The following is a 27,992-nucleotide window of genomic DNA, read 5'->3' on the forward strand; positions in this document are numbered from 1 at the left end:
CAATAGATTACATCCAGGATTACAGCAGGAAACATTTATGTAAGTAATTATGATGCCTGGATTTATAGTAAAAATTTCCCATGTTGAGGATTCCTATATTTTTAAAGATATATAATATGATATATGCAGATGAAATTGAGAATTATTGTACATAAGAACATAAAAGTTCAAATAAATTAATTAGGCTATGCAACATAATTATGCACATGAGCAGCCCAACCCAAGCTAGGACAGCCCTCACCCTGAATAGAACAATATCGGACCTCTGAAAAGTATAAGCATGCATATGTATTCAGTACTTGGTTTGGGCCCCTTTTGCAGCAATTACTGCCTCAATGCGGCGTGGCATGGATGCTATCAGCCTGTGGCACTGATGAGGTGTTATGGAAGACCAGGATGCTTCATTAGCGGCCTTCAGCTCTTCTGCATTGTTTGGTCTCATGTCTCTCATCCTTCTCTTGGCAATGCCCCATAGACTCTCTATGGGGTCAGGTCAGGCGAGTTTGCTGGCCAGTCAAGCACAGTACACTGTATACTTTTCAGAGGTCCGATATTGTTCTATTCTACAATCCTTATCTTCTTGGTTCCATGCAATATTCTAATTTTCTGGGAATGTGGATTTGGGGTTTTCATGAGCTGTACGCCATGATCATCACAATTATAACAAATTAAGGCTTGACTTATCTTGCTTTGCATGTAATGCGTCTGTCTCATATATCAGTTTCACCTATTAATTTGCATTACTGAAATTAATGGACTTTTGCACGATATTCTAATTTTCTGAGTTTCACCTGTAAATGTGGTTCTAAAACTAGTAGCCAGGCTAACAAACAGCTGCAAATGTTTCAATCTGTTGAGGCCCAGGCTTGATGCATTGGAGAAGGGGCCAGTTGAAGAAGTTGCAGCTGTTGAAACCGCTCAATATAACACCGTGAATTCAGATGTGGGTCCAGCAGAGTTTGAATCTTATCTCCCTTGGGCAGGGCAGTTATCTCAGGTATGGGGGTAATGCCTTTTTGGTCTCCTGGCGTGGGCTTTCCCCCAGCTGCTTGGATGGGTTTTACTTCAACCCCACTAGCAAACAACCTTCTGAGTCTCCAAGGCAAGGCTCTAGTGAAATGCCATCATTGTGGGAGGAACAAAGGAGTTAAAAATCAGTTAAATCAGGATCTTGTACAAGGAGTTCTGACACAAGAGAGGAGAAGATACAATTCTATCCTATCCTCACGGTGATGTTTACTGTTTATTTGTTTATTTTGGCCCAAGGCCAGCATATTAAAAAATGTGATGTGTCCTTGCCATTGGGTGATCCCAATTCCATGCTAGGTATCATTAGGAGGGGGACTGAAAATAAAAATGCTAATATTATAATGCCCTTATACAAAACTATGGTGTGGCCACACCTGGAGTAATGTGTACCATTCTGGTCACCATATCTAAAAAAGAACATTGTAAAACTGGAAAAGGTGCAGAAGAGGGAAACCAAGATGATCAGGGGCCTAGAGCACCTTTCTTATGAGGCAAGGCTACAACACCTGGGGCTATTCAGTTTAGAATAAAGATGACTGCGAGGAGACATGATAGAAGTCTATAAAATCATTCATGGTGTGGAAAAAGTGGATAGAGAGAAATTCTTCTCCCTCTCATATAACACTAGAACCAGAGGTCAACCTATGAAATTGATATCTAGGAAATTTAGGACCAGCAAACGAAGGTACTTTTTCACACAACACATAATCAACTTGTGGAACTCTCTGCCACAAGATGTGGTGACAGTCAACAACATGGATGGCTTTAAGAGGAGTTTGGAGAACTTCATGGAGGAGAGGTCTATCAATGGCTACTAGTCAGAGGGCTATAGGCCAGCTCCAGCCTCAAAGGCAGGATGCCTCTGAGTACCAATTGCAGGGGAGTAATAGCAGGAGAGAAGGCATGCCCGCAACTCCTGCCAGTAGGCTTCCACTGGCAACTGGTGGGCTACTGTGTGAAAAAGTATGCTGGACTAGATGGGCCTTGGGCCTGATCCAGCAGGGCTGTTCTTATGTTCTTACCTTTTAATGTCCATTAAAGAAAAAAAATTGGAAAAATGAGTTTCTGAACATTTTCTCTTTATTATATCGTGAAACAGAACCTCAGGATAAAGATCGGTCTGATCCAAAGGAGTGGAGGGAAATTAAGGTCAAATTAGTAGATCGTAATTGGTTAAATTGGTTGGTGGGCTTCATGGTTTACATAGGTGAAGTGTTACAAAAACAATTGTCACAAGCACCATCAATGATTAAATACTTTGATATAATTTATTGTGCATTTACTGGATTTAGTGGGCCTGCTTGGGTGAGGTACGATGAAATGTTTCACCAGTGCTCAGCCCTGGATCCTTCCCTTCCGTGTGACATTCCCCAGCCTACCTTGTGGCTACAGATTATGACCCTCAATCATTCTGTAATTGGGGAGTAGTCTAATAGTGGGCAGTTGGTTGTGCAGTTTGCACCTAAAAGGTAGTTGTCTCAGGGTTCAGGCCTGGAGCCATGCTGGGAGTTTGGTTTTACGGGATCTTGTTCCCAGCAACAATTCCCTCTTTGTCACAACTGCTCAGTCTGCTGAGGTCCCCATTCCTTTCTTAACTGTCCCCGATGAAAGTGGTGGTGGGGTCAGAAAGACTTACCTGGATCTAGGAGACTCCCTGATCCCCGCCTGCCTAAGGGACCTAGTCCCATAAAATTGTACACCCTTTGGTCTTTACTCCAACATTACCCTAATTCTTGTGATAGATTTTATTTATGGGATAGACTTAAATTTGGTTTTAGGATACCTTATCAGGGTCCTCGTATGGCATTTAAGTCAAAGAATTTGAAATCAATAGTGGGGATGGAACACATTGTGCATGAGAAGATTAATAAGGAGTTGAAGGAAGGGTGGGTTTTGGGCCCCTTTAAGGATCCCCCAATACCTGACCTGAGGGTTTCCCCTTTGGGGGTGATTCCTAAAAAAGCAGCAGGGAATTCCATTTAATACACAGTTCATCATTTCCCACTTGTAGCTTGGTTAATGATGCAGTTCCACCAAACTTATGTTCAGTTCAAGATTCCTCATTTGAATCTGCCATTAATATGGTACGAGCCCAAGGGAAGGGTGCCCTTATGGTATGATGTGACATTAAATCAGCTTTTTGCTTGTTACCTATTAACCCTGATGATTTTGACTTGTGGGTTTTGTGTTTGATGTTACTTACTATGTGGATCACACCCTTCAGATGGCTTGTTTGAGCTCTTGCTTGGCCTTTGAGCATTTTAGTTCCATTTCGGACTGGACCTTGTAGGAACGCAGCCGCATCCATTTAGTTGTGCACTATCAAGATGGTTTCCTTTTTTTCAGGGCCAGAAGCGACCATAACCAACCTATAGACATCTCATGGATACATTTTATGAAATGTCTCGTGAGCTGGAGGTACCCCTTGCCGTCAAAAAAATGGAGGGGTCAGCTACCTGCCTAACTTTTTGGGACATAAAAATTGATACCATAGCACAGTGTTGCCGTTTACCTGTGGACAAGATGGCAGCTTTGGAACAGGTCTTGAAACAATTACTGACATTTTAAAAGATTACACATAAAAATGTGCAGAGCATAATAGGCCATATGAATTTTGCATGTCACATTATAGCTTAAGGCAGAGCCTTTATTAGGTTTCTTTGTGATGCTACTAAAGGAATTATAGCTCCCCATCAACACATTAGGATAAATTGATATATTAAGGAGGATGTTGTTGCCTGGATGGAGTCCCTTTCCAGATTTAATGGTATTTCCCTCTGGTGGTCTACAGTACTGTTGGAGGCAGAGCTACAGGTGCATTCGAATGCTGGTGGTGGTCAGGGATTTGGCATCTATTTTCAGAACAGCTGATGTTTCACAAGATGGCCCTTGTTTTGGGTTGAGAAGAGTGAAACGCGCTACCTGATATTTTTAGATTTTTTCCCAATCATCGCCGCTGCCCACATATGGGTTCTTCAATTTGGGGACCATATGATACAATTTTGGTGCGGCAACCAGGCTACCATGCATGTAAGCCACACAGGGACTTCACGGATACCTCCTATGAGATTGACCCACATAGGGGATACCCACACTTTAGTTCAATTCCTCATTGCAGGTTTGTAATTATTTCATAAAGTGGCCCTAGTTTCTTCCAACTACACGTGGCGAGTCATTATTTGGTTCTGGGTTCACAAATAATGTGTATGTGCTTTGCTGCTCAATAATGTGTGAATTTGTCATTTAGGGCTTGGCAACACTGGGCTACAGTGCTACCAAGCAATCAAGTAGGCAACACACAGACACAAAAACTGCTACACAGAAAATCACAGAAAGAAAGAGGGGAGATGGCAGATATTACAAGGGTGTTTTGAGGTTTGTGTGTGTTTGTGTTTGGAGAGGGAGAGAGTAAGGTATATGGAATATGTTATCTGGGAGTAAGGTATGGGAATAGAAATGCAGACAGACTTACAGCTAATGCTAACGCTAAGGAGGTGCACACAAAAGCACACAGAACAAATGAAACAAAGCAGAAATAAAGAAAGCAATGCACTCTAATGAGTTCTAGTAAGAACTAAACTGGCAGTTCACAAGTTAGCCCACTTGGGCCCCAAATATTCATGTAGCCACCATCTTGAAGCAGGGTGGATGACATGATGACAAACTATGCCACTGAATTGTCCTCATTAGAGATGTGCACATATTCAATTCAAAGGCAAATCTGCAAACTCGAACGTGATGCATTTCATTTTGAGTTGGATTAGATTCAATTGAGATTCAAATTGATTCAATCCACTTTTAATGATTCAGGGGGCTCCAATGTGAGTTGGTGGGTAGGGCCCCATGGGTGTCACCTACCACCCAAATTTCAAGGTGGTGGGGCATTGGGTTGATGTTTAATGAATATTTTGTTTTTGAGTGATTTTGTATATTTCAGCTATAGGAAATAATGGGGATTGGAAGCATCCCTATTACTCCCGTGGGTTGCACCAAGGTAGTCAAAAGTGCGTTGGGCAGTAGGGCACATTGGGTGCTAACTACCTCCCCCACCAACCAGCAAGGCAATTTTTAATTTTTAGCTTCTTTGGTGTTAATTGATATTTTCTCATTATGAAATGCATGATTCTTGGTTGCCATATAGGTTTTTCCTAGGGATTCGTTTTGAGAAAAAGTAAGTTCACACTAAAGAAGCCCCAAACTAAAAAATAACTAAAAACATAAAACAAACTTGCTTGAAGGTTGGGTGGTATCTAGTGGCACCCTATGTTTATGTCAAATCAATTTGAATCAAATCTGGGGAGATTTGATTTTAGCTCGAATTTGGCCAGGGGTGAGTGGGCATATTTGCTTTGAGGTTGAATCAGTTGAATCAACTGGATGTGAGTTGATTCAATTTGACCTTGAAACAATCAGCACATCCCTAGTCCCTTGTCTGGATTCCTAGCTTTCGTTTTGCTCCATAAGTCCACTTGTACAAGGGCTAGAGCTTAGGGTGTTTTTTGTTGTTGTTGTTGTTGTTTTAAGAAAGCTGGTAATCTGGGTGAATGACTAAGGGAACCTCAAATCTCAATTCGAATTGAATCAATTTGAACTAGATAAGATTTGAACTAGAATCTGGCCAGGGATGACCTGGGCAGATTTGTTTTGAGGCAGATTTGTAGCAAATTTGCACCTCTAACATTTATGTGTCTGCCCTCTTGAATCGGGGTGGATGACATGATCACAAACTATGCCACTGAGGTGTCCCTTTGAGTCACTCATGACAACTGTACCAAATTTGGCACAGATCAGTTAAACAGTCCACAAGACTCCCCACATGAGCTTCAAACATTCATATGTCCACCATCTTGATTATGGGTGGGTGATATCATCAGAAGCTACGCCCTAAGTGTCCCTATGTGTACCTACAACTGTACATGATTTGGTTCACATTGATCAAGACATTATAATGTTTATTGGGAGTGGGCGGCAGATACATGGATGGACACATAGATGGAATGCTGGGTGATCTTATAAGCCTACTGGAAAGTAAGGTAAAAAGATCCAAAGATAAAGCTCCTGAATCAACACCTCAAGCTGTTTTAATCACTTCTCACAAAGGTTAGGGAAATTCAGTGGAGCAAAGAGAATAGAGGGATCTGTTTCTCTCCCGTGAAGCAATTGGATTTGGGAGCAAGCATGAGACCATTTAATGAATGCATTGAAACTGCTCGGCTTGGTCTGCCACTCAAGCATCCTTCCCCCACCTTCTCTCCAAAATCTGTCCCAGATCAGGAAAATCACTAGGGCACCTTGTTTCCCTGATCAGAACAAAGGTTTACTTAACTAAACATCAGTCAGGTAAACACAGCTCCTCCCCCACCCACGCCCTCTCAGCCACTTCAAGGTCAGATTGCTATGATTTTCAACTCAGGCCTTCTCTCCATCTCAAAGCAGGCCCAAAGCAGGCCATGGATGATGATCTTGGAATCTGACAAGAATTTCAACGAGAATTCTGACAGAAAGTAAACAGAAAGTAAATTCTGATAATTACAACACAATACAAGTCAATGGAAGTCATGTCGGAATTAATCTGGCAGGAATGTCGGCTATCCCTGATTGCACAGGACTATTGTTCTGTGACTGCACCAGTGCATCCTTGCTCTAGGTGTCAGCCAGCACTTTTGGAGGGAGGTGAGATCAGCAACAATTACTCCTGACAACCCTTCTGCAAGTGTTTCTACAGCAGCCTTTCTGTGGGGGCACAATTTTTGTCCTACCCTGGTTATGCTGTCATGATGCCCTGTGATGGTTGCTTGCTGGTGATCTTCCCATAGGCAATGGGGAGTGGCTGGTGATGTCCTGGGCCTATTTACTCCTCTCTCTCTTTTCCAGCTCCCAAACTTGTGCTGAGCAAAGTACAGGATCTCAGAATCAATACACAGATGCTATTCTGGTGATTCTGTATTTCTAGTATAACTACGCAAAGGGATTGTTTTGTAAGTTCTGAAAAAAAGTTATATTTCCCTCCGGATGGCATCTAATGGGGAAATACTGCTTCTGATAATAAATCACAAGTATATGTCACTCAGCAGTGCCACAGATAACAGTCAACTTGCATCCTCTATTATTATCAAAAGGACTGTAATTAATTGTACTGCCTGTTGACTGCCCTGTGGGATTCCAGAGGCCAATTACAAAACTAATAACAAAGACTGTGGGAAATGGTATAAATATTCCCCTCTGTTTTCCAGAAAAAAGGGTAAGGGATTAGAGAGAAACGGCCTTCCTGAAGATGCATTTCAAATAAGGTAAAGATAAAGTGTGCCGACAAGTCGATTTCGACTCCTAGCGCTCACAGAGCCCTGTGGTTTTCTTTGGTAGAATACAGGAGAGGTTTACCATTGCCTCCTCCTGCACACATTATGAGATGACGCCTTTCAGTATTTTCAAATATCGCTGCTGCCCAATATAGTACCAGCGGGGATTTGAACCAGCAACCTTCTGCTTGTTAGTCAAGCATTTCCCTGCTCTGCAACTTAAGGTGACATATTTCTAATACTGGGTGTTTTATATTCGACTTTGCTCTTTTAGACCCTGTTGAAGACCTTTTTGTTTACTCTGGCCTTTTAAATTCAGGTTTTTCAAATTTGATTCTGATTTTTAACTAATTTTAAAATGAGTTTTTAAGCTGCTTTGTATTGTATTTTCTTTTCACCTTTTTTGGTCTGTTATGATTTGATGTGTTATGTGTTTAATTGTATGTTTTAATCCTCTGTTGTAAACTGCCCAGAGAACAATTTGTTATGGGGCGACTAACAAATTTAATTGGGTTTTATTAGTATCAGTATTAGTGTTAGTATTATTGTTATCATTTTTATTGTTGTTATTTTTATTCCAGGTTCTGATTCTATCAGGAGACAGAAGAAGGTTCTTTCTAATCATGGGAACCCTGATGGCTGTGCTATAGGCACAAAGTGGGGGATGCTTGTTCAGAGCTGAGATATCCATAAAGGATGATGGTATTACTAGTTTTGCTGCTATTGCGCCTGCCTCTCATGGTATGCCAGGCTCACAATGCTAATTGCCTGATTTTGGATTATTATCCAATATATCAGAAGTATCTTCAGCAAGGAGAAATCCTCGTTGGTGCCCTTGTTTACCACACTTTCTTTGCTTCCTTTCCAAAACTGTTCAAGGAACGACCTCTTCCAATATACACTGAACCATATGTGTAAGGAATTCATTTTTGCCTAGGATATCTCTGTTCAAATTATATTCTCTATTTGATGGTAAACAAGCCTGTTAATTTAAAACCAAAGTTAAGGCTATCTCATTTTGGCTCAAGCTCCACAAAGGCAGGAATTTGGAACATAAGGCTGATGTGCAACATGATCAAGAATGATGTTACCAATTGTGGTTTCCTACAGCTTGCCTTCCACATACCTAGACTTTTCTTTGGTCTTTTAGGCCCAAATCAAGATGCATAGAATGGAGTGCCTGGAACCAGCAAAGATGCCTCTTTACGATTGGATGCATGGAAGCCAAGCTGTAAGTGATGACCGTTTGTGGCATTGCACATCATCAATAATGAACACATGCCACATCAGTTCAGGCATCAGCCTTAGGTTCCTGTTTCCTGGCTTTGCTAAGTTCGAACTTAATTCTATATGTAGTTTTATTAGACAAGCCTGAGAGAGTACATTAAGTTGTTTCTTCCCAAATATGAAAGCAACAAATGAGATGCCAAATACACTACATATCTGCATACATTTAGTCTGAAAAGCATAATCAGTCTCCCAAATTAAATCCAGGAAGAGCACATATGATCAGCTCTTATGTAGACTGATTTGATGTATGTGCACCCTGATTTAATGGTCTGATCATATGTGGATTTCCAGTGGCTCCAGTGTTGGACAGGAATCCATGGTCGGCGGGGTAGTCCCCTCCAATTTGCACAGATCAGAGATCAATATAGTTGTTTTGCCACGACCTTCTTCATGTCACCAGTATGTTATCTTGCATGACTGGTAGTCTACAAGTATAAAATAAATTGAGACTCTGATGGGCATGTATAAGCTAGACAAGCCAAGATAAATATAATTGATTTCTAACTAGGATATACATTCCTAAATAATATAAGCAAATGTCTCCTGTCAATTTCCAAGGCCATTTTAAAAAGATCCCTAATCACAATCAATTAATTTTTTACACAGCCATGATTCATATATGTTCCTGCAAATGTACTGTATATGGTAGCTCCTAATATCTCATGTTTATATGCTTTTCCTTAGCTTCAATTTAACGCAAACTCCTTATTAGCTCTTTCAAAATTCTTCTAAGGCTTATCCTTTCCCTCTTTCTCAGATCTCATGTCTTGAGCTGATCTGTCCCCATTTTGGCTTCAGGTGAAATGGTTGAATTCTCTAAATCCTTAGTGGATGAGCGCTTTCCCCAACATTGGCATAGACATGGGGGGCGGGATCCTTCCGACTTGCTTTGTTTTGGAGTCTTGCCCAACCCCATTGTATGCATTTTGAGAATGGCTGTCCATAAAGAGTCATAGAGATATCTCATCCTTAAACTTTGGTCCTGTAAACTTTGTTGCCCTGAGTTGCCATTTCCTTGGGTTTTGTTTTGTTTTTGTTTTTTTGCAGAAAAGCTTTTTTTAAAAACTTATGCCCACCCACTGCTCTCCTGGCAGGACTGGTGGCCTCTTTCTCGCTAGAAATACTTAATCAGATGTCAACTGTTGTCAGCCTCTAGCTCTGAATTTCCTGTAGTGAGAACAAGGTTGGATTAGATGACAAGGTCCTCTTCAGCGCATGCATTGCAATCAGAAGATGTGGAGGGTTCAAACAAATGTGTCTCCTGGTCATTTTCTTCTGTATTTCTTGCTTGGTTTGTGGGGCCCTATCAAAGGAGACCAAGCACTAAGTTTGGAGTGTTCACCACAGCATAAGACTCAGATGCACACTGAAGCTGTCGCATAGAAGCTCCATCCCTGAATGTATTCCTTTTTCAAAGGATAAAGCAAATGTCACATTCGGTAAACTGTTCTAGCCCAAAACATTTATACAAGTGGAATGTTTTGTGAAATGAATTAAGTATTGACACACACAATATGTAAATGCAGAATGCATTGGTTTAATAATGAAACGGATTCACAATCCGGTTGCAATGCTTTTACAAAATGCAGAAGGAGCTTTTGACATTAAATGCAAATCTCATTGTAGGAGAATGACTCAGAACTACCAGCACGTCCTTGCCTTGGAATTTGCTGTCAATGAAATAAATAAAAATCCCCAGATCTTACTCAATGTCACCTTGGGATTCCAGATCTATGATAGCTATATGAATTCTAGGTGGGCCTTTTGCTCTGCAATGCATCTGATTTCCCCCCCAAATTCATTTCTTCCAAACTACAAATGTGACACTCAGGACAATCTAATTGCAATCATCGAAGGACTTGACTCTGAAAATTGCCAGGATATACCAGATGCTTTGAACATCTACAAATTTCCACAGGTAGGATGTGTGCACATGTTGAGTAAAAGCCATTTGAAAGCTATTTAAACATCTCTTTTCTTTGCAGATATGAATTTGTGGCATTGAGTCTAACAATTTTTAAGACAATATTTTTATTTATACAGAATTCAGAACTGATAAACTACTGTAATGATTTTTTCATTCTTTACCCTTGTTCAAAAACATTGGACCTAGGCAGGATAGTGTCCTATATAACTTGCAGCATGCTGCTGATGGGAGAATAATCCTACAGCGCAGATGCAATCCTTAAGATGCTTTTTGCATTTGCTAGTATCATGCATGGGCTTTGCAAACTCAAGTAATCAGCATGAGTGACACACCATCTACTTAGGTAGATTGAGCAGCAATAATTTAAGAATTTCTTTGGTATTTCAAATGTGTTTAATGTTATTCATGACCTTCAATTCACACATCAGCAGCCTTCCAGCCAGTGCTGGGAGATTCTCCATAATGTACAGAACACATGTGGTGTATTATGGCAATTCCCTGCACTGGGATGACACCCCCAAGCCTCCACGCTGCTGGTGGTTGCTGCCTATCATCTGGGCAGTTGATCCACTCACACAGGAAGAGCAGAGGGATTGTCTGCAGGGAGGTAAATGCAAGCAGCCATCCTCCCTCCTCTCCCTCAATCACTTTATCCCTGATTGTGAAAAAAGGCTGAGAGAATGCTCTGCAGGGGCACTAACTTTTCATATACTTTGGAGCAATATTATTGAATTCTTCCCCCATACCGTAATCAAATCATGTATTCTTCTCAGAACAATTCAGTTGTCCATTAAGTACAATCTTGGCATTCTTACAATAATGTCAAGTGATATGACCAGCACTGCTGTAATACATACGTACATCTATTGTAATCGATACGTAGATCTGCTGTAGTAGATATGTATATCTGGTCACATGCTGAATTCCAGTTTTGTTTGCAGCAAATGTGAATACAAAACAGTTATTTTTCATAGTTCCTTCCCCTCCCAAGAGAACAAATAGGGTTATTCTCATGATCAGCTTGACTGTAGGAGAAGCCTCCGACCTTCATTCAGGAACTGGGCATGCTCCTGATTGGCCATCATGAGAATTCCACAAGCAAAGTAGGAGGAGGGGGAAATAATGGTCGGAAAGCTTGGTATGGAGGCAGGCAGTAGCAACAAGCCCAGAATATATACTCACTTCCAGAGTGATGGTGGTGGGAAAGCTTTCCCTGCACTGCCTGCTCAGCTCAGTGATGATTATCTCTCCTTCTTTCAACCTTCTTTTCAGAGTGCCCTCAAGTCCCAAATTAGTGTGGAGGATTTTATGGTCCCCTCGCCACCCCTTCCCTTGCTGCAGAAGTGGGGGCAGAAAACGCTTGGCTTCCTATGGGCAGCAAAGGGCTTAATACTCCCCTGTTCAGTGTGGGTGGGCAGTGAGCAAGCTCACATACCACACAGCAAGCTATGCATCCCACTAGGATACATGCTCACCAACCACACAGCTCCTGAAGGACAGGGGAAACTACAAAACAAAGTAGAACTGTATCGCTGCATGCTCACATGTGCTCATACCCAAACCATGATCTTATTGTAAAAATATTTCTAACAACAGACTCTCATCTATTTAGCTCTTGTACAATTCTGCTCCATTGGAGATGGATAACACTCAAAGCTTTTTCTTCTATCAAATGGTTCCAAATGAAGCTCATCAGTTCAAGGGGATTCTCCAGTTACTTCTTTTCTTTAGGTGGATGTGGGTTGGATTATTAACTTCACAGGGTATCAGTTCAGAATGGATCGAACAAGCTGTGGTTCCAGAATTTGCCAAGAGTGGCATCTGTTTCGCCTTCACAGAAAAAATCTACACTGATGGAATTGGTGATGGTAATATTCACATATGGGCAAGGACCATGTATCACAAAATTATGAGCAGCACAGCCAATGTAATTCTCTTCTTTGGAGATTCTCGTTACATGCTGGTTTTGACTGGGGTGCTTAACTTGGGAATTAGGAAAGATGCAAATGAAAATCCCAAGGGGAAAGTGTGGATTTTTACAGCCCAAACAGAATTAAAATCATATAGCAACATCTGGGAAACACATTTAGAAGACTTCCATGGAGCTATAGGGATTACAGCTCACTCCAAGGAAGTTCCGGGATTCCAAGAATTTATTAGAAGCAAAAGTCCTCTCAGCACTGAAGGAGATTTTTTCATCACAGACTTCTGGGTGTCTGCATTCCATTGTGTTTTCCCAAACTCTAATCTGCATAAGCTTTCTGGAGATAACTGTACTGGTGAGGAGAAACTGGAGGACCTTCCTGAGGAGCTTTTTGAAAAACAGATTACTGGGCACAGCTACAGCATCTACAATGCTGTCCATGCTGTGGCCCATGCTTTACATGCTGCATATTTACACAAATCAAAACATAGAAGAACAATGGAGGGGGGAAGGGAGAGGTCTGAGCAGCCATGGCAGGTAAGAGCCTCATCTTTGGAATAGAGGGTATATTATTAGCCACTCTATGTGTGGGACTGTGAAGCAAGATCTGATTGGGAAGGATAGGGATATGGTTATTGCATGCTCATATCTCTGGTATTCAGAGCAATGTATATGTCTAAAAAACCCAGCTCTGGGCGATGCCACCCTAGTGTAAAAACAAGATCAGCCCATCTGTGTTGAAAACCAAGTCCCTACCAACTTTCCATGCCCTCTGTTTCTTTGCAATGATTCGACTATTCTACCCTTTCTCTTCTGTACTTGGCCAATAACCTTCCTAAGGAAGCACCAAGAAGATCAAAACAGGATCGTCCTGCTGGATCAAGTCAAAGGCCCATCTAGACTATCATTGGGCTTCACCCAGTGGCCAACAAGGTGCTCCTGGAAAAGAGTGACTGCCCCTCCTGTTTCTGTTCCCTGGCGCCTGATTTTCAGAGGCATGCTCCCTCTGTTCCTGATGGAAATATACAGTTAAAAGCTCTAGTAATAATTGATATCCCTATCCTCTAAGACTTTGTCTAATACCATTTTTTAAACTGTCTTGATTGGTGGCCATCACCACATCCAGTGGCCTTGAATTCCATAGTTTAACTACATGTTGTGTAAGCAAGTTGGACAGCATTTATTGTCAATGGATGAGTCTGGGTTCTAATATTATGAGAGAAAGAAATGCTTGTCTCACTCCACTTGGTCCACAACTTACATAATTTTTACCCCTCATTCATGTCGTAAGAATATAACAACATAAGAACAGCCCTGCTGGATCAGGCCCAAGGCCAATCTCATCCAGCAGCTGTTTCACAGGATGACCTTCCTTGCCCACCTTCCACCTAAATAAAAAGGGACAAAACATTGTAGTCCAACTTCATGGTGGAGTCACTCCAACCCCCTGATGCTTTTGGTTGCTCCTTTTCCTGCAATTTCTCTTGTTCTGCAAAACCCTTTTTAAGGTGCTATAACTATTTCAAGTGTGGTCAATGATTTTTTAAAAAAGGTGTCACCATATTTTAGGTCTCTACCGTCCTATCCGATATGCATGTGGTCAGACACTTCTGAAACAAATTCCCTCAAGGTAGCAGGGACCTCATATGGTCATAAGCCCAATTAACCTCCTCTTCCTGGCAGAACTTTACTGGGGGTCTGACATGTGTTTTTGTTCTTTCCACACAGATCCATCCACATTTCATTCCCCTCCCTTCCACTGTACTTTCCCTGCCTCCCCCTACCCTCTTTCTCTCGCCCTCCCTTACATGGGAATCAGTGGGGTCTAGGGACAGGATCCCACTGAGTGGAATCTGCGTGACCGGAGGTGCAATGTCCTCTTGACTCCCTCTAAGGCACTGTCAGCCTGTCACAACTGCACAGCCATATTATTTATCACCCTAAAGGAAAGGTTTTCAATGAAAATGCAAATACTCAGTTGTTGATTCATTTCAGAAAGAATTTGCATAGTGACATTATATAGCAGTTTGTGACTCGCATAATGAAATATGGATGAATGCATTGTCATCAAAGCTTAAATGCCCCCCAGAGACTGGTGTTTTAAATAGATCAATCAATCAATCAGTCATTCAGATTATTCCAAATATTCATTAGTAAGCTCATGCTATGAATATCTAATAACAAACATTACAATTATATATACATTTTAAGCAAAACAGATAATAAAACAAACCAACAATTTTTCTCTTTTTGAATGAAAGAGAGAAAACAAAAAAGAGGGGGGGAAATGTTCTCGGGGTTTTGTTGGTTTGGTTTTTTTTTTAAACCACTTTCTTAGCTTAATATAAAATTGGTGGGGATTAAAAATATAAATGTTTACCTAATGGAGGCAGTATTTTAATATTGCAAGTAGTCTTTTCTCAAATTACTCCTAATAAAAGAAGTATTATTAATAGGCAAATTTATTGACAAATTTGCACTGTTTATTCATCTGGAAGTAGAGTTACAATTGCAATCTCTCTCTTGTTCTCTCTCTCTCTCTCTCTCTCTCTCACACACACACACACACACACACACACACAGACACACATTACAAAAAACAATGGATAAAACTCAGCTCAGGAACTGGCAATTTATAACAATACAATTGAGTTCCAAGACTGTTATTCTCTAATTCCCTTTGCAATCATTCTTTATTGTAAACTTTCTACAGTTTGTAAGATGTCTCATTCCATATGCTTCCCAATGGGAGAGTATTTCCACATTTTCCAAAGCATCAATCAAATTTTTCTGGGTTTCAATAGTTTTGGTAATCTGGAAGAGGCCTGGAACCTACATAAGACAATGGCACATCTCTATGTTTCCTGGTTCGACCTGGGAGTCTCATGTCAGTCAGTGAGTCAGTAAGTCCTATGAACAATTCTACTCCCTATTCTGATCCCTATTCTCTTTTCTTTTTAAAATCTAGCTCCATCGCTTTCTAAAGAAGCTATCATTTAACAACAGTGCTGGGGACACAGTTTCCTTGGATCAGAATGGGGTAATAGAAGCAAGATTTGATGTTATAAACTGGATCACATTTACAAACCAGTCCTTTTTCAGAGTGAAAGTTGGAAGGATGAATCCCCAGGCTCCAACAGAAGAAATCCTCATGATTAATAAAGATGCCGTTGTATGGCACAGGGGCTTTCACCAGGTAGGACTTGAATGCAATTACTATGGAAAGTGTGCTGATATTGAAAAAGAGAGATGTGTTTGATGAGGTTAGGGATGTACACAAAATGGGCTTGCCTGGTTTGGTTTCAATCCAAATCAGATTCTAACTGGACTGGGCATGTTCAGCTCAACTCATATTCTAACCAAACCAAAGTGGCCATAGTCAAATGATGACTTATTGCCGCTGAGGGCTGTAGCAGCCTTATTGGGGTGCTGCAGCGACCGTGAGTGTGTGTGTTTGTGTGGTGACTTCCCCTCCCCTGCCCCCCCAGTCTCTCTAGGTTGGTTCAGCCCATTTCCTGGCTGTTTCAGCCCTCTGTGTGTGCAGTGGCCATTTTTTGGACATTTGTGCAGCACTCACAAAAATTGGATACCGCACTTGCACAGAAGACTGAAATGGCCCTGAACTGGGCTGAACCAGCCTAAGGAGATTCAGAGGGGAGGCTGGCAGGGGAAAGGGAAGCCACAGTAGCTCTCTTGCGTCAGGACCCACCGTGGCCACCACAGCACTTGGTGGTGATAAGTCAAACTTTTATAAAACTAATTTTAACGACAATTAAGTGTTTTCTCTTTGTGCCCAATTTCTCTCTCTTCTCTCACTCCTTTCAAGAGGGGGAAGCAAAGCCCCTCAGCAAAGCTTGGAGTAAGTTATTTAAAAGTCAGTCCATTGATTTCACTGGAACTCTCTTATGAGCAAGCACACACAGGAATCGGAAACAGCAGAGATCCTAGACAAGAAAGGGGGCTATCTTTCCCTTTCTTCCAAGCTTCTCAGCTAAACAATCTGGGGATATGTGCAAAGTAAATATGTATAGGCTTTGGAACAGGGACCCAATGGTAGGAAGCTCAAAAGACATACAGCAAGGAAACCTCAAAAACTATTCACACCTAGTCCCAATAAAATATCATTCTCCAGAGACATGGAGGTTCTACATCACAGCTTAACTGTTTGTGAAAATGGAAGGTTCACTTTACCATGCTGAGCAAACGAATTGCATCTGTATTCCCAGGAAGTTTTGCTCTCGCATAGAACCACCATGTTCAAGGGCAGTCTACACCAGAAGAGTAGTTTGTTGGTGCTGAGTGGGAATGGTTGCAGTTCTGTATACACATTTACAAGGAGTAAGCTCCAGTGAACACAGTGGGCCATGTCTCAACACCAAAAATGAACCGTTAAAAAACTCTGAGAAAATGGAGTTGGGAGGGCAAGAATGGAAAGCTCCGTTTAAGAAGGTAGGTGGGAAATAATATAAATATCCTGAAAGAAAACTTATCACCACCTTACACAGCACATGGACTGTTCTCACAGAATCTGACATTATCCACAGCATGCCACAGGCCAGAGGCTCCATTTGTATAAGAAAAAGAAGAATGCCAGTAAACCCTCCTTTTCCCCTTTGCACAGAATACAGCAAGAAAGAGATAGTTGCTGACATGATGAGGAAAATTCTTCAGAGTAATACTGAAATCGAAATGGCATGTTACCCAATGCCCTACTTCGTCTTTGATTAGTTTTCCTTATTCTGTCAACCTTTAAATGGAAGCCTGTGGCATTTTGGTGCTGGGAGAGCCTCTTGTGCAGTAATGAGAGCGCATAGAGCTAGCTGGGAAGACAGGCACTGCCACTGGAAATTACATCAGGGAAGTGTAGTTCCTCCCTGCACTATATCCCTGTTAGTGGCAGAGAGGTGCATCAGCTTGCAAAGGAATTCATGGAGGTGGTGAGCGACTGGCAGAGAAACTCAATGTGTGGCAAATGGGCTGATGGGAGAGTTTTCACAATGGAGGGAAGTAAGAAGTGGGGTCCCCCAGGGATCTGTACTGGGACCGGTGCTTTTTAATTTATTCATAAATGAGCTAAAAGCAGGGGTAAGCAGCGATGTGGCCAAATTTGCAGATGATACCAAACTCTTCCGGGTAGTGAAATCCAAAAAGTATTCTGAGCAGCTCCAAAAGGATCTCTCCAAACTGGGGGAGTGGGCGACAAAATGGCAAATGCGGTTCAATGTTAGCAAGTGTAAAGTGATGCACATTGGGACGAAAAACCCCAACTTCAAGTATATGCTGATGGGATCTGAGCTGTCGGTGATGGACCAGGAGAGGGATCTTGGGGTCGTGGTGGACAGTTCATTGAAAGTGTCTATTCAATGTGCGGCAGCTGTGAAAAAGGCCAATTCCATGCTAGGGATCATTAGGAAGGGGATTGAAAATAAAACGGCTAACATTATAATGCCCTTATACAAAACTATGGTGCGACCACACTTGGAGTACTGCATACAATTCTGGTCACCACATCTTAAAAAGGACATTGTTGAACTGGAGAAGGTACAGAAGAGGGCAACCAAGATGATCAGGGGCCTAGAGCACCTTTCATACGAGGCAAGACTACAACACCTGGGGCTTTTTAGTTTAGAAAAAAGACGACTGCAGGGAGAAATGATAGAGGTATATAAAATTATGCATGGTGTGGAGAAAGTGGAGAGAGAGAGATTCTTTTCCCTCTCATATAACACTAGAACCAGGGGTCACTCCATGAAATTGATTGCCAGGAGGTCTAGGACCAACAAACGGAAGTACTTTTTCACACAACGCGTGATCCACTTGTGGAACTCTCTGCCACAGGATGTGGTGACGGCCAACAACCTGGATGGCTTTAAGAGGGGTTTGGATAACTTCATGGAGGAGAGGTCTATCAATGGCTACTAGTCAGAGGGCTGTGGGCCACCTCCAGCCTCAAGGGTGTGCCTCTGAGTATCAGTTGCAGGGGAGCAATGGCAGGAGAGAGGGCACGCCCTCAACTCCTGCCTGTGGCTTCCAGCGGCATCTGGTGGGCCACTGTGCGAAACAGGATGCTGGACTAGATGGGCCTTGAGCCTGATCCAGCAGGGCTGTTCTTATGTTCTTATGGGGAAGAAAGAGGTGGTGTCCAGGTCACAGGGGACCTTGGGAAGACACACAAGGCATGAGGGATTGTGTGGTGAATGAAATTTTGAAGGCATTCATCTCCAGTGTAGAATGCAGAGGTTCTACACCAGAGGTCTACTGCCTATGAAGATGGATACTCCACTTTGCCAGCATTTGTAAGTGACATGTTGAATTTCTCTAACTCACAGTGCCTCATCAGACTTTTTTTTTTTAAGCCTTCAAATCCAGTGTTCTAGAAAAGTTTGGTTTAAGATGCCTTACATTTTCACTTGTGCTTCAAGAAAGTTACTGTGCTCATCTTAAAAGAGTTTTACCATAGATTTTCTGATTGTTCTTTTAGGGAAGGAAACATGTCAGCATGTCCTAAGACCAACACACAATGCTTCAAATCTTTTGTTCTGAATTGGCATGAAGTGAAATGTCCTTAAACAGGGACACAAAGTCAGTTAGAGTGCCATCTTATCAACCTTGCCACCACCCTCCATACAGATTGAGGGCCAACCAAACATTTATACTGCTAGAAGCCTGGAGCTAGGAGAAAGATAGCCTTCCTGAAGGAATTATAAGCAAAACTGCTATGCATCTTGAATTTGTACCAGGACATTTACTGTAGTACCAGGCATTTTGGGGAAGAACTGTTCCCCCTAGAGATACGTCAGACAGAAATTGCCTTCTAGAGATACATCAGACAGAAATCCATCAGGTGTATCTGTAGAAAGGTTTGCAGCTGGATTGGGGACCTCTAAATGTGCAGACTCCAGAATTACTATATAGGTGACATTTTGTGGAAGCATTGTGCCTTATAGAGATGCACCAGGCAGAAATTAATCAGGTGAATCCCTAGGAAGTGATTGGTGAAGCTGCACCTGCTGAATGTCTGCCTGGATGCATCCCTCCCCAGCCCTTTGTCCAGCTGAAAAACCCAGGTGAAATGTGGCTGCATGGAGTCTCATTCTTAAAGCCAGCATAATACACCAGAGTGTACAAAGTTGTTTCAACTTATATGCTTAAGAAGTTAAAATGGGTACCTTTTATTTCCAGGCCTTTTGTTAGAGCATGAGTGATAATGTAAAGCATCAACTCTCATCTTAAATTAAAGGTTTGTGAATTGCTCAATAGCATACAAAGAATAAGAAGCCTGCAGCATCACTTATTTTATAAGATACCCTCTAGACAATGGACAACTTTGCTTTAGACTTCTGTCACACAAGTGAAAGTTCCAACGCTACCATTTTCACCTAAGAAAACTGGAACAGATCATTGCCCACCATGCTGTCCCCTCAATGTTAAGGATTCCAAGTCCATTCTTCCAAAGTTAACATAATATTCATTCATTGCTGCATTAGGAACAGCCTGTTTCGCTGTGCAATGAACCCTGCCATCCTGGTTTTAGCAAGAAGAAGAAAGAGGGGGAGCCATTCTGCTGCTATGACTGCATTCCATGTCTACAAGGGAAAATCTCTGACCAAGATGGTGAGACTTGAATTTATAGTAGAATCATTTTCATAATAGCTTGACTTCCATCTGACCATTCTTCATATATACAACAACAAATATGTATATACCACTTTTTAACAAAAGTGTCCAAAGCGGTTTACATAGAGAAGTAATAAACAAACAAATAAGAGGGCTCCCTGTCCCCAAAGGGCTCGCAATGTAAAATGAAACATAAGATAGACGCCAGCAATAGTCACTGGAGGGGTACTGTGCTGGGGGTGGATAGGGCCAGTTGCTCTCCCCCTGCTAAATAAAGAGAACCACTATGTTTTAAAAGGTGCATTTTTGCCTCATTAGCAGCCATCCTTCAGAGATCTTTCACTGATTTTATTGAAGATATATAGTTCAAACTTTCATAGTTTTTATATGAATCCTTGGACAAGAAATATTACAAAATTTGATGAGTAAGTCAGGGATGGTTAACCTTCCTGACTGCTGATTTCGAATTATCTCAGCCATTGCGAGAATTCTTTGAAAACCTTCTGGGTGAGGTTTCGCTATTTCTGAGACTTGTTCTGCAACATGCACATTTTGTGTGTGAAGGTGATGCATTGCACATTCTTGTCCTACTACTTTGTAACCACAATTCAGGGGTGGGGAAGGGAGTACGCTGACTAATCAACTGTGAAATACACCTAGACCTTCCATGTACACAACATCTATCTGGCACATCATACTGAGAAACATATTGTGGAGGTAGTGGTTTCAGATGCAGCATTGATGCTGACCATCACATCAATAAAGAAGCATCTGTGACCACATCGCGACTGCTTCTCCTTCCCAGAAGCAAGTGAACCTAGTTCCTAGTAAGTATTATTTTCAATCAGAATTGATTGAATTGATTACGATAGGAAGAGAACTGGGACTGGAAAAGCTGTCGGGTGTGGAGTGTCTATCTTTTTCTATCTATCTATCTATCTATCTATCTATCTATCTATCTATCTATCTAATAATAATTAATATTCCTAATGTTTTCCCCAGGAATTGTATATAATATTTACTGTGAAACTTCTGCCATAATGAGGTCTCATTGGCTTCAATGGGCAGGACTACTTTACCTGCACCTATTTTATTTATTTATTTTAAAAACTATTCACAAACACACACATGTACTTAAGTACACACAAATGAATGCTGCAAGTTAAATGTGTTAAGCTGGACATCTTCTCCCACACTCTGAAGACCTGTTTCATAGAACTGAGATATTATTCCCCCTGCTAACCCCTGCTAACTGGGCAGAGAGGCACCTTTTACCGTGGTGATTCTCTTTATTTAGCAGGGGGAGAGTAACTGGCCCTATCCACAGCCAGCACAGTACTTCCAGTGACTGTTGCTGGTGTGTGTCTTATGTTTCTTTTTAGAGTGTGAGCCCTTTGGGGACAGGGAACCATCTCATTTTTATTTATTTATTTATTTTGTTATTTCTCTTTGTAAACCACCCTGAGCCATTTTTGGAGGGACGGTATAGAAATTGAATTAATAATAATAATAATAATAATAATAATAATAATAATAATTATTATTATTATTATTATTCATTGCTGGTTGTTAATTTGTATGCCCCGTTCGTTCTATAGAGAGGTAACAGCTGGCTGAAAGGATGCATCAAAGGTAAATGACTCTGTGAGGGGATCCTCCCACCCAGGAGAGAGCAGATGGAGTGCCCTGCCTGAGGAGCACAAAAACGGCAATATCCCAGCTCATTAAAGTTAATGAATTGGTTAGCGAAGACCAGGGAAGAGCATATATAACCAAACAATAAGCATGTATCTTTGTACTTCCAGACACCACATTCTTGAGATAGTAAACAAGCCTAGACCCATCTTCCTCGCATACGTATACTATTGTATAGCTTGCTTTTGCTTATGTCTGGAAGGACCCACGTGATATGACTAAGTGCATCTAGCAAAGGACACTTTTGCATTGCAAGAATCTCCTTACACTCCAGGGAGAGATTGCCCCCCTGGTTGTGTCAGAAACTGCCTCAGGGCATGTTTCAAGGTATAACGAAGCAAGCCAGATGGCTTGGGGATCTCTTTGGATCACACTGTCCTACAGATTCTCATATACCTGAGCTGCCCCTTGCTCTGTAAGTCTCAGAGACTCAGAAGGGGCAGCAGAAGTGGTGTGGCCTACATGCCAGGAAGCATGTCTTTTAATCAGGAGAATAGGTGTTGGTCCACAGGCCAGCCAGGACAAACAAACCCAATGAGGGGATGTGGGGGAGTGAGGGTCAAACTGCTTGTGAGGCTTTGAAAGCAGACTTCAATAAAAAATCCCATTCTCCAAGCCCCAGACTTTAAAAGAATGGGCACTCTGACCACTGGTGCTTCTGAGAGGGGCATTGGAACAGAGAGGATGCTATTGGTCAGGTCCCTCTTATGGGTATGGTCCTTGTCCCAGAATCAGTTGGTGGGAGAGAGTCACTGGCTACAGGGGGCGCAATCACGATTTTAAAGGGTGCCATCTCAATATCACCTGCGGGTGCTTTTTGAAGTATTCTTGCAGCTACTGAGTGTTTCCTTTACCTGTAACTAAAAGCTGAGAAAGCAGTCTGTAGTATTTTGAATAAAATTTAAATTTCTTTTTTTGTTCTTTACTATTTCAATAAGCCTCTTCAATGGATGTTTAACTTTTTTGTTTCTGGTGCAGAACACATCTCAATTTGACCATTCATCAGCTACTAAGTTTTCTCACCACATGTATGCAGCACATGAAGGGTTTTTGTACTTGTCTAATAGGAAGAGAAAGAGAGTCTCCCTGGCCATTCACCCAAGCCGGGGTGGGGGTGGGGAATAAACTCTGTTTAAAATAGGGTGTGGTGGCAGTTAATCAGCTACTGGGGATACAGGAACAACCTTTTTGGGTGAAAGCATGGAGACAGGATGAGTCAGCATTTTTCTTCCCCTCAGGTGGGCTTGCCCTAAGAAAAAAGGCTGGATTAAATTTGCTACAGGTATATAGGTTAAAACCTTTCAGAGGCAGGCGAATGCACATGCAGGTGACTCTGTGTGTGTGTGTGTGTGTGTGTGTGTGTGTGTGTGTGTTTGTGAATGTGTATTATTATTTGTGTAGGAGTAAGAGGAAAGGAATGCTGATATATTTTGATTTCATCATGGTTTTCTTTACAGTTTTTCTTCAACAAAGAACAAAGGGGAGGAGAATGTGTGTGGTGGTGGGGGGCACAGCCAGGGCTCTCCTTCATATCTTGTCCCAGGTCCAGTCAAACCTTGCTACACCCCTGACAAAAGATAAACAGATTTCTCAACATGGAGTCCAGGAGACTGTTGGCCAGTTAAAGAATGTCTTCTTCTGCAACCTTCAACTGCCTTCTTGTTTAGAAATGGATAGTATGTACCCCCTCTCCCTTGAATTTAAATTTGGAACCATCGGTCACTCGCTGTGCCATTTTTCATGACTTTTTTGCGGATAAAATCTCTAAGATTTGGGCTAAGCTGGATTCCACGGTTAGTGCAGAGTCTAATGTGGAGGTGTCCAGCAACTCCTCTCATGGGGTTAGATTGGATCATTTTCAGTTTGTGTCTCCTGAGGAAGTGGACAAACTGCTTCGGGCTGTGCATCCTACAGCCTGTTTTCTTGACCCTTGCCTAACTTGGCCTATCTCATCTGATAATCATATTATCAGAGATGGCCTAGTAAATATTATAATACTTCTTTGAGGGAGGGCAGGATGTGTCCTTGTCTTAAGGAGGCTATTATTAAACTACTTTTGAAAAAAACTACACTGGATCTCTCAGAGTTAGCTAATTACAGACCTGTTTCTAATCTTCCATGGTTGGGCAAGGTGGTTGTGGCGGGTGGTGGTGGCCTCTCAGCTCCAGGCAGTTTTGGATGACGAAGATTATCTAGACTCATTTCAAACTGCCTTTCGTATGGGATATGATGTTGAGGCTGCTTTGGTCAGCCTGATGGATGATCTGGAACTGGCTATCGACAGAGGGCATGTGAGTCTGCTGATCCTTTTGGATCTCTCTGCAGCTTTTGATACCATCGACTATGGTATCATTCTGGATCATCTGGGGGAGGTGAGATTGGGTGGCACTGTTTTACAGTGGTTCTGCTTCTACCTCTCTGGGAGATTCCAAATGGTGTCACTTGGAGACTGCTGTTCCACTAAGTGAGAGCTGAAAAGTGGAGTATCACAAGGCTCCATACTGTCTCCAATGCTCTTTAACATCTACATGAAATGCCTGGGAGAGATCATCAGGAGGTTTGGTACTGGCTGTTATCAATATGCTGATGACAACCAGATCTACGTAGTTCTCCATGCTGACTTCATCAGGAAATGGCATATTTTCCCTTAATGCCTGCCTGGAGACAGTAATGGACTGGATGTGGGATAACAAACTGAGGTTTAATCCAAATAAGACGGAGGCACCTAATGGTGCAGCGGGGAAGCAAGCTGCTACAGAGCAGGAGGCTGTTTGTTTGAATCCCCGCTGGTGTGTTCCCACAACATGGGGAACTCCTATACTGGGCAGCAGCGATATAGGAAGGTGCTGAAAGGCATCATCCTACTGCATGGGAGAAGGTAATGGTAAACCACTCCTGTACACTATCAAGAAAACCACATGCCTCTGTGGTTGCCAGGAGTCAACACCGATTTGATGGCACAACCAACTGACTGTGGGGGGACAGGACATGAGAGATTTAGATTTAAGGTTTAGATCTTCCTGTTCTGAATGGGGTTTCACTCCCTCTGAAGGATCAGGTACATACCTTGGGACTGCTCCTGGACCCAAAGCTCTCCCTGGTTTCTCAGGCTGAGGTGGTGGCCAAGAGTGCCTTTTATCAGCTTTGGCTGATACGTCAGTCATGTCCATTTCTAGAGGCAAATGATGTTAAAACAGTGGTACATATGCTGGTAACCTCCAGCCTTGACAACTGCAATGTGCTCTACATGGGGCTGCCTTTTTATGTAGTCCAGAATTACTTGTTTTAATATTAATTTTATTCTATTGTTTTTATTACATATTTTAATTTGTAATTTAAATTTTTATTTTATTTTGCACACTGCCTAGAGATATAAGTATCAGATGGTATAGAAATATGATAGATAGATAGATAGATAGATAGATAGATAGATAGATAGATAGATAGATAGGCAAGCAAGCAAGCTGGAGGATAGTGAACAAGGCAGAGTCCAATAAGATGATTTCTAATTAATATTTTGGCCAGATACTAACTCTTGCTGCTGTCTGCATGCAGACCAGACATGTAAATTTATCATGGGAGCTCAAAGTGAATGGAACATTCCTTGATCCTAAAGCCAGGGCATGTGAGAGAGGAAAAGGTACCTTATTCAAGGCCATGGTGAAGACAGTGGAGACATAGGTGGAAGCAAAGTGCAGTGGCTGGGCCTTGTAAATCCTCGCCAGATTACAACCATGCCTCAAATCTGAAATGGCGAGTCCCATTATTATGTCATATATTTGACCATATAAATTGCATGGGTAATATATCATCAGGATGGAACCAAAGCATAATTATTCCTTTACATAAAACGAGAGATAATACACTACCTTCTAATTACAGGCCAATTAGCTTGATTGACATAGTAGGGATATAAACCCAGATATGGTGTCTTAGAAAAAGACTGTACATGGTTTAAGTAGAATTGGCTAAAGTACTCAAAATACTATATGATGACTGCATGCTTCCAGTCATAACACACTGCTGAATTGTGGCAGTTTCTTCTCCTGTTTATAGCAGAAATTCTTTTTAAGGCAGAAATGGAAATTCTAGCTTTTGTGGAAAAAATGAAAGTGAGGGCATAAAAGGCTGATGTTTAAAATGCCAGATCATTATGCTTTGTAAAATGTAAGTCTTCCCTGATTTAATCACCAAATGTGATCGCCATTACCATTGCCTACACAGACTGCTGTGTCATTATATTAACATGCAATAGCTTAACTATGAAAAAGACATAGTTTTACGTATGTATGTCAGATCTATTCATTATTGTATTCACTTTGCCAAAACAGCAGATTCTGGAAGTCAAGGACACTGTGGCCCTTTTGCATTACTGAATCTATGATTTGTCTTTTTTCAGACAGGGCTGACTGCTCTCAGTGCAAAGTTGATCATTATCCAAACAAGGCTCAGAATTCATGCATACCCAAAGTTAGAACCTTCTTATCTTACAATGAACCGTTGGGGATGGGTTTAACCGTTGCTGCCCTTTCAATTTTTTTAGTCACTCTTCTTGTGCTCGGGACATTTATTAAGCACCATGATACTCCCATCGTCAAAGCCAATAACCGGAATCTCACTTATACTCTTCTCCTCTCCCTCCTGCTCTGCTTCCTTTGCCCATTGCTTTTTATTGGCCGACCTCAGAAGGTGACATGTCTCCTCCGACAAACCACTTTTGGCATCATCTTCTCAATGGCTGTTTCTTCTGTGTTGGCAAAAACCATCACTGTTGTTCTAGCTTTTGTTGCCACCCAGCCAGGCTCCAGAATAAGGAAGTGGGTGGGGAAAAAACTGGCTAATTCCATTGTTCTTTCCTGCTCCATTGTGCAAGCAGCCATTTGTTTCATCTGGCTGCTAACATCTCCTCCATTCCCTGATGCTGACATGCATTCAGTAACTGGTGAAATTGTACTGCAATGTAATGAGACATCATCTATCATGTTTTACTGTGTCCTGGGCTACATGGGCTTCCTGGCCATTGCCAGCTTCACTGTGGCTTTCTTCTCCAGGAAGTTACCAGACAGCTTCAATGAAGCCAAGTTTATCACTTTCAGCATGTTGGTCTTCTGCAGTGTGTGGCTATCATTTGTTCCAACCTACCTGAGCGCCAAGGGGAGATACGTGGTGGCTGTGGAGATCTTCTCCATTTTAGCTTCCAGTGCTGGGTTGTTGGGCTTCATCTTTATTCCCAAATACTATATTATTGTTCTGAGGCCTGAGCTGAACAAAAGGGAACACCTCATGAGGAAAAACGACTGAAGAAGTATATCCATACATAGATTCCTGCTTCCCAATCCCATTAAGAAAACAAAGCTGGACCTTTTAATGTGGCAATTTTCTTATACTGAGCAATCAATCAATCAATTTTATTATTACAGCCTTAAGCCAGCCAAGAAGAAAAACAATAGGAAAAACATACAGAGGTGCAATAAATATAAAAAAGAATATCAAAACTGTAAAAACAAGCATGAAAATAAAGCTAAAAATACATTATAGAAAACCATGGCATGATGTCTTTCTCATAGCCCCATAAATGAATTTAGCTACTATTTTGGTGACTTCATCATTAGTGTCAGTCAAGCGGTAGTTAAGTTAAAAGGAGTCAGGCCTGCCAGGGAACTGCTCTAAAACTGGAGACAATAATTCTCTCCTAGAATCACAATATAGTGGACAATATAGCACGATGTGAATGACTGTTTCAAGGCTACCCTCTTCACACGAACACAACCCCAAAGCAGTAGGATCTTTAGAAAACCTGCTTAGGAGTATAGCAGAAGGTAATACATTCAACCTGGCCTTAGCAAAGCTGAACTGAATTTAACAAAGTGAAGGGAAGATAAATATCTGGCAGCCTGGTTTCCAGCTGGGAGGGAGACACCAATATATAAGGGGGAACAACATCTATTTCCAAGGGCAACAAGACGTTGATGTTCAATATCCTTTAGGCGCTGAATGACAATGGCCGTCGCCTTTACATAGCCCATGGCGAGAATGTGAGAGGGATAAAGCCCCTGGTGGCGCAGTGGCACACCTGGTGGCGCAGGGATAGAGCCCCTGGTGGCGCAGTGGTAAAACTGCCGCCCTGTATCCAGAAGGTTACAAGTTTGATCCTGACCAGGGGCTCAAGGTTGACTCAGCCTTCCATCCTTCCGAGGTCGGTAAAATGAGT

The 27,992-nt window shown here is 41.8% G+C and overlaps 1 protein-coding gene across 1 annotated transcript; it reads left to right on the forward strand.

The window, feature by feature from the left end:
• Nucleotides 1-10,248: 10,248 nt before the first annotated feature.
• On the forward strand, nucleotides 10,249-27,082 carry LOC128331002 (vomeronasal type-2 receptor 26-like). The gene is made up of 5 exons (XM_053264369.1): nucleotides 10,249-10,536; nucleotides 12,308-13,006; nucleotides 15,438-15,665; nucleotides 19,957-20,083; nucleotides 26,181-27,082. Exons 1-5 carry the CDS (start codon nucleotides 10,249-10,251, stop codon nucleotides 27,080-27,082), a joined length of 2,244 nt encoding a protein of 747 aa, XP_053120344.1.
• The last annotated feature ends 910 nt before the right edge of the window (nucleotides 27,083-27,992 follow it).

The sequence above is a fragment of the Hemicordylus capensis genome, chromosome 6 (genome assembly GCF_027244095.1).
Source record: "Hemicordylus capensis ecotype Gifberg chromosome 6, rHemCap1.1.pri, whole genome shotgun sequence".
Classification (NCBI taxonomy): Eukaryota; Metazoa; Chordata; class Lepidosauria; order Squamata; family Cordylidae; genus Hemicordylus; species Hemicordylus capensis.

Excerpts from the sequence above, each read along its gene's own strand:
- LOC128331002 (XM_053264369.1), top strand. The coding sequence starts at position 10,249 with ATGACTCAGAACTACCAGCACGTCCTTGCCTTGGAATTTGCTGTCAAT. Across the intron at positions 10,537-12,307 it reads ACATCTACAAATTTCCACAG|GGTATCAGTTCAGAATGGAT; the intron begins GTAGGATGTGTG and ends TTAACTTCACAG. Across the intron at positions 20,084-26,180 it reads GAAAATCTCTGACCAAGATG|ACAGGGCTGACTGCTCTCAG; the intron begins GTGAGACTTGAA and ends GTCTTTTTTCAG.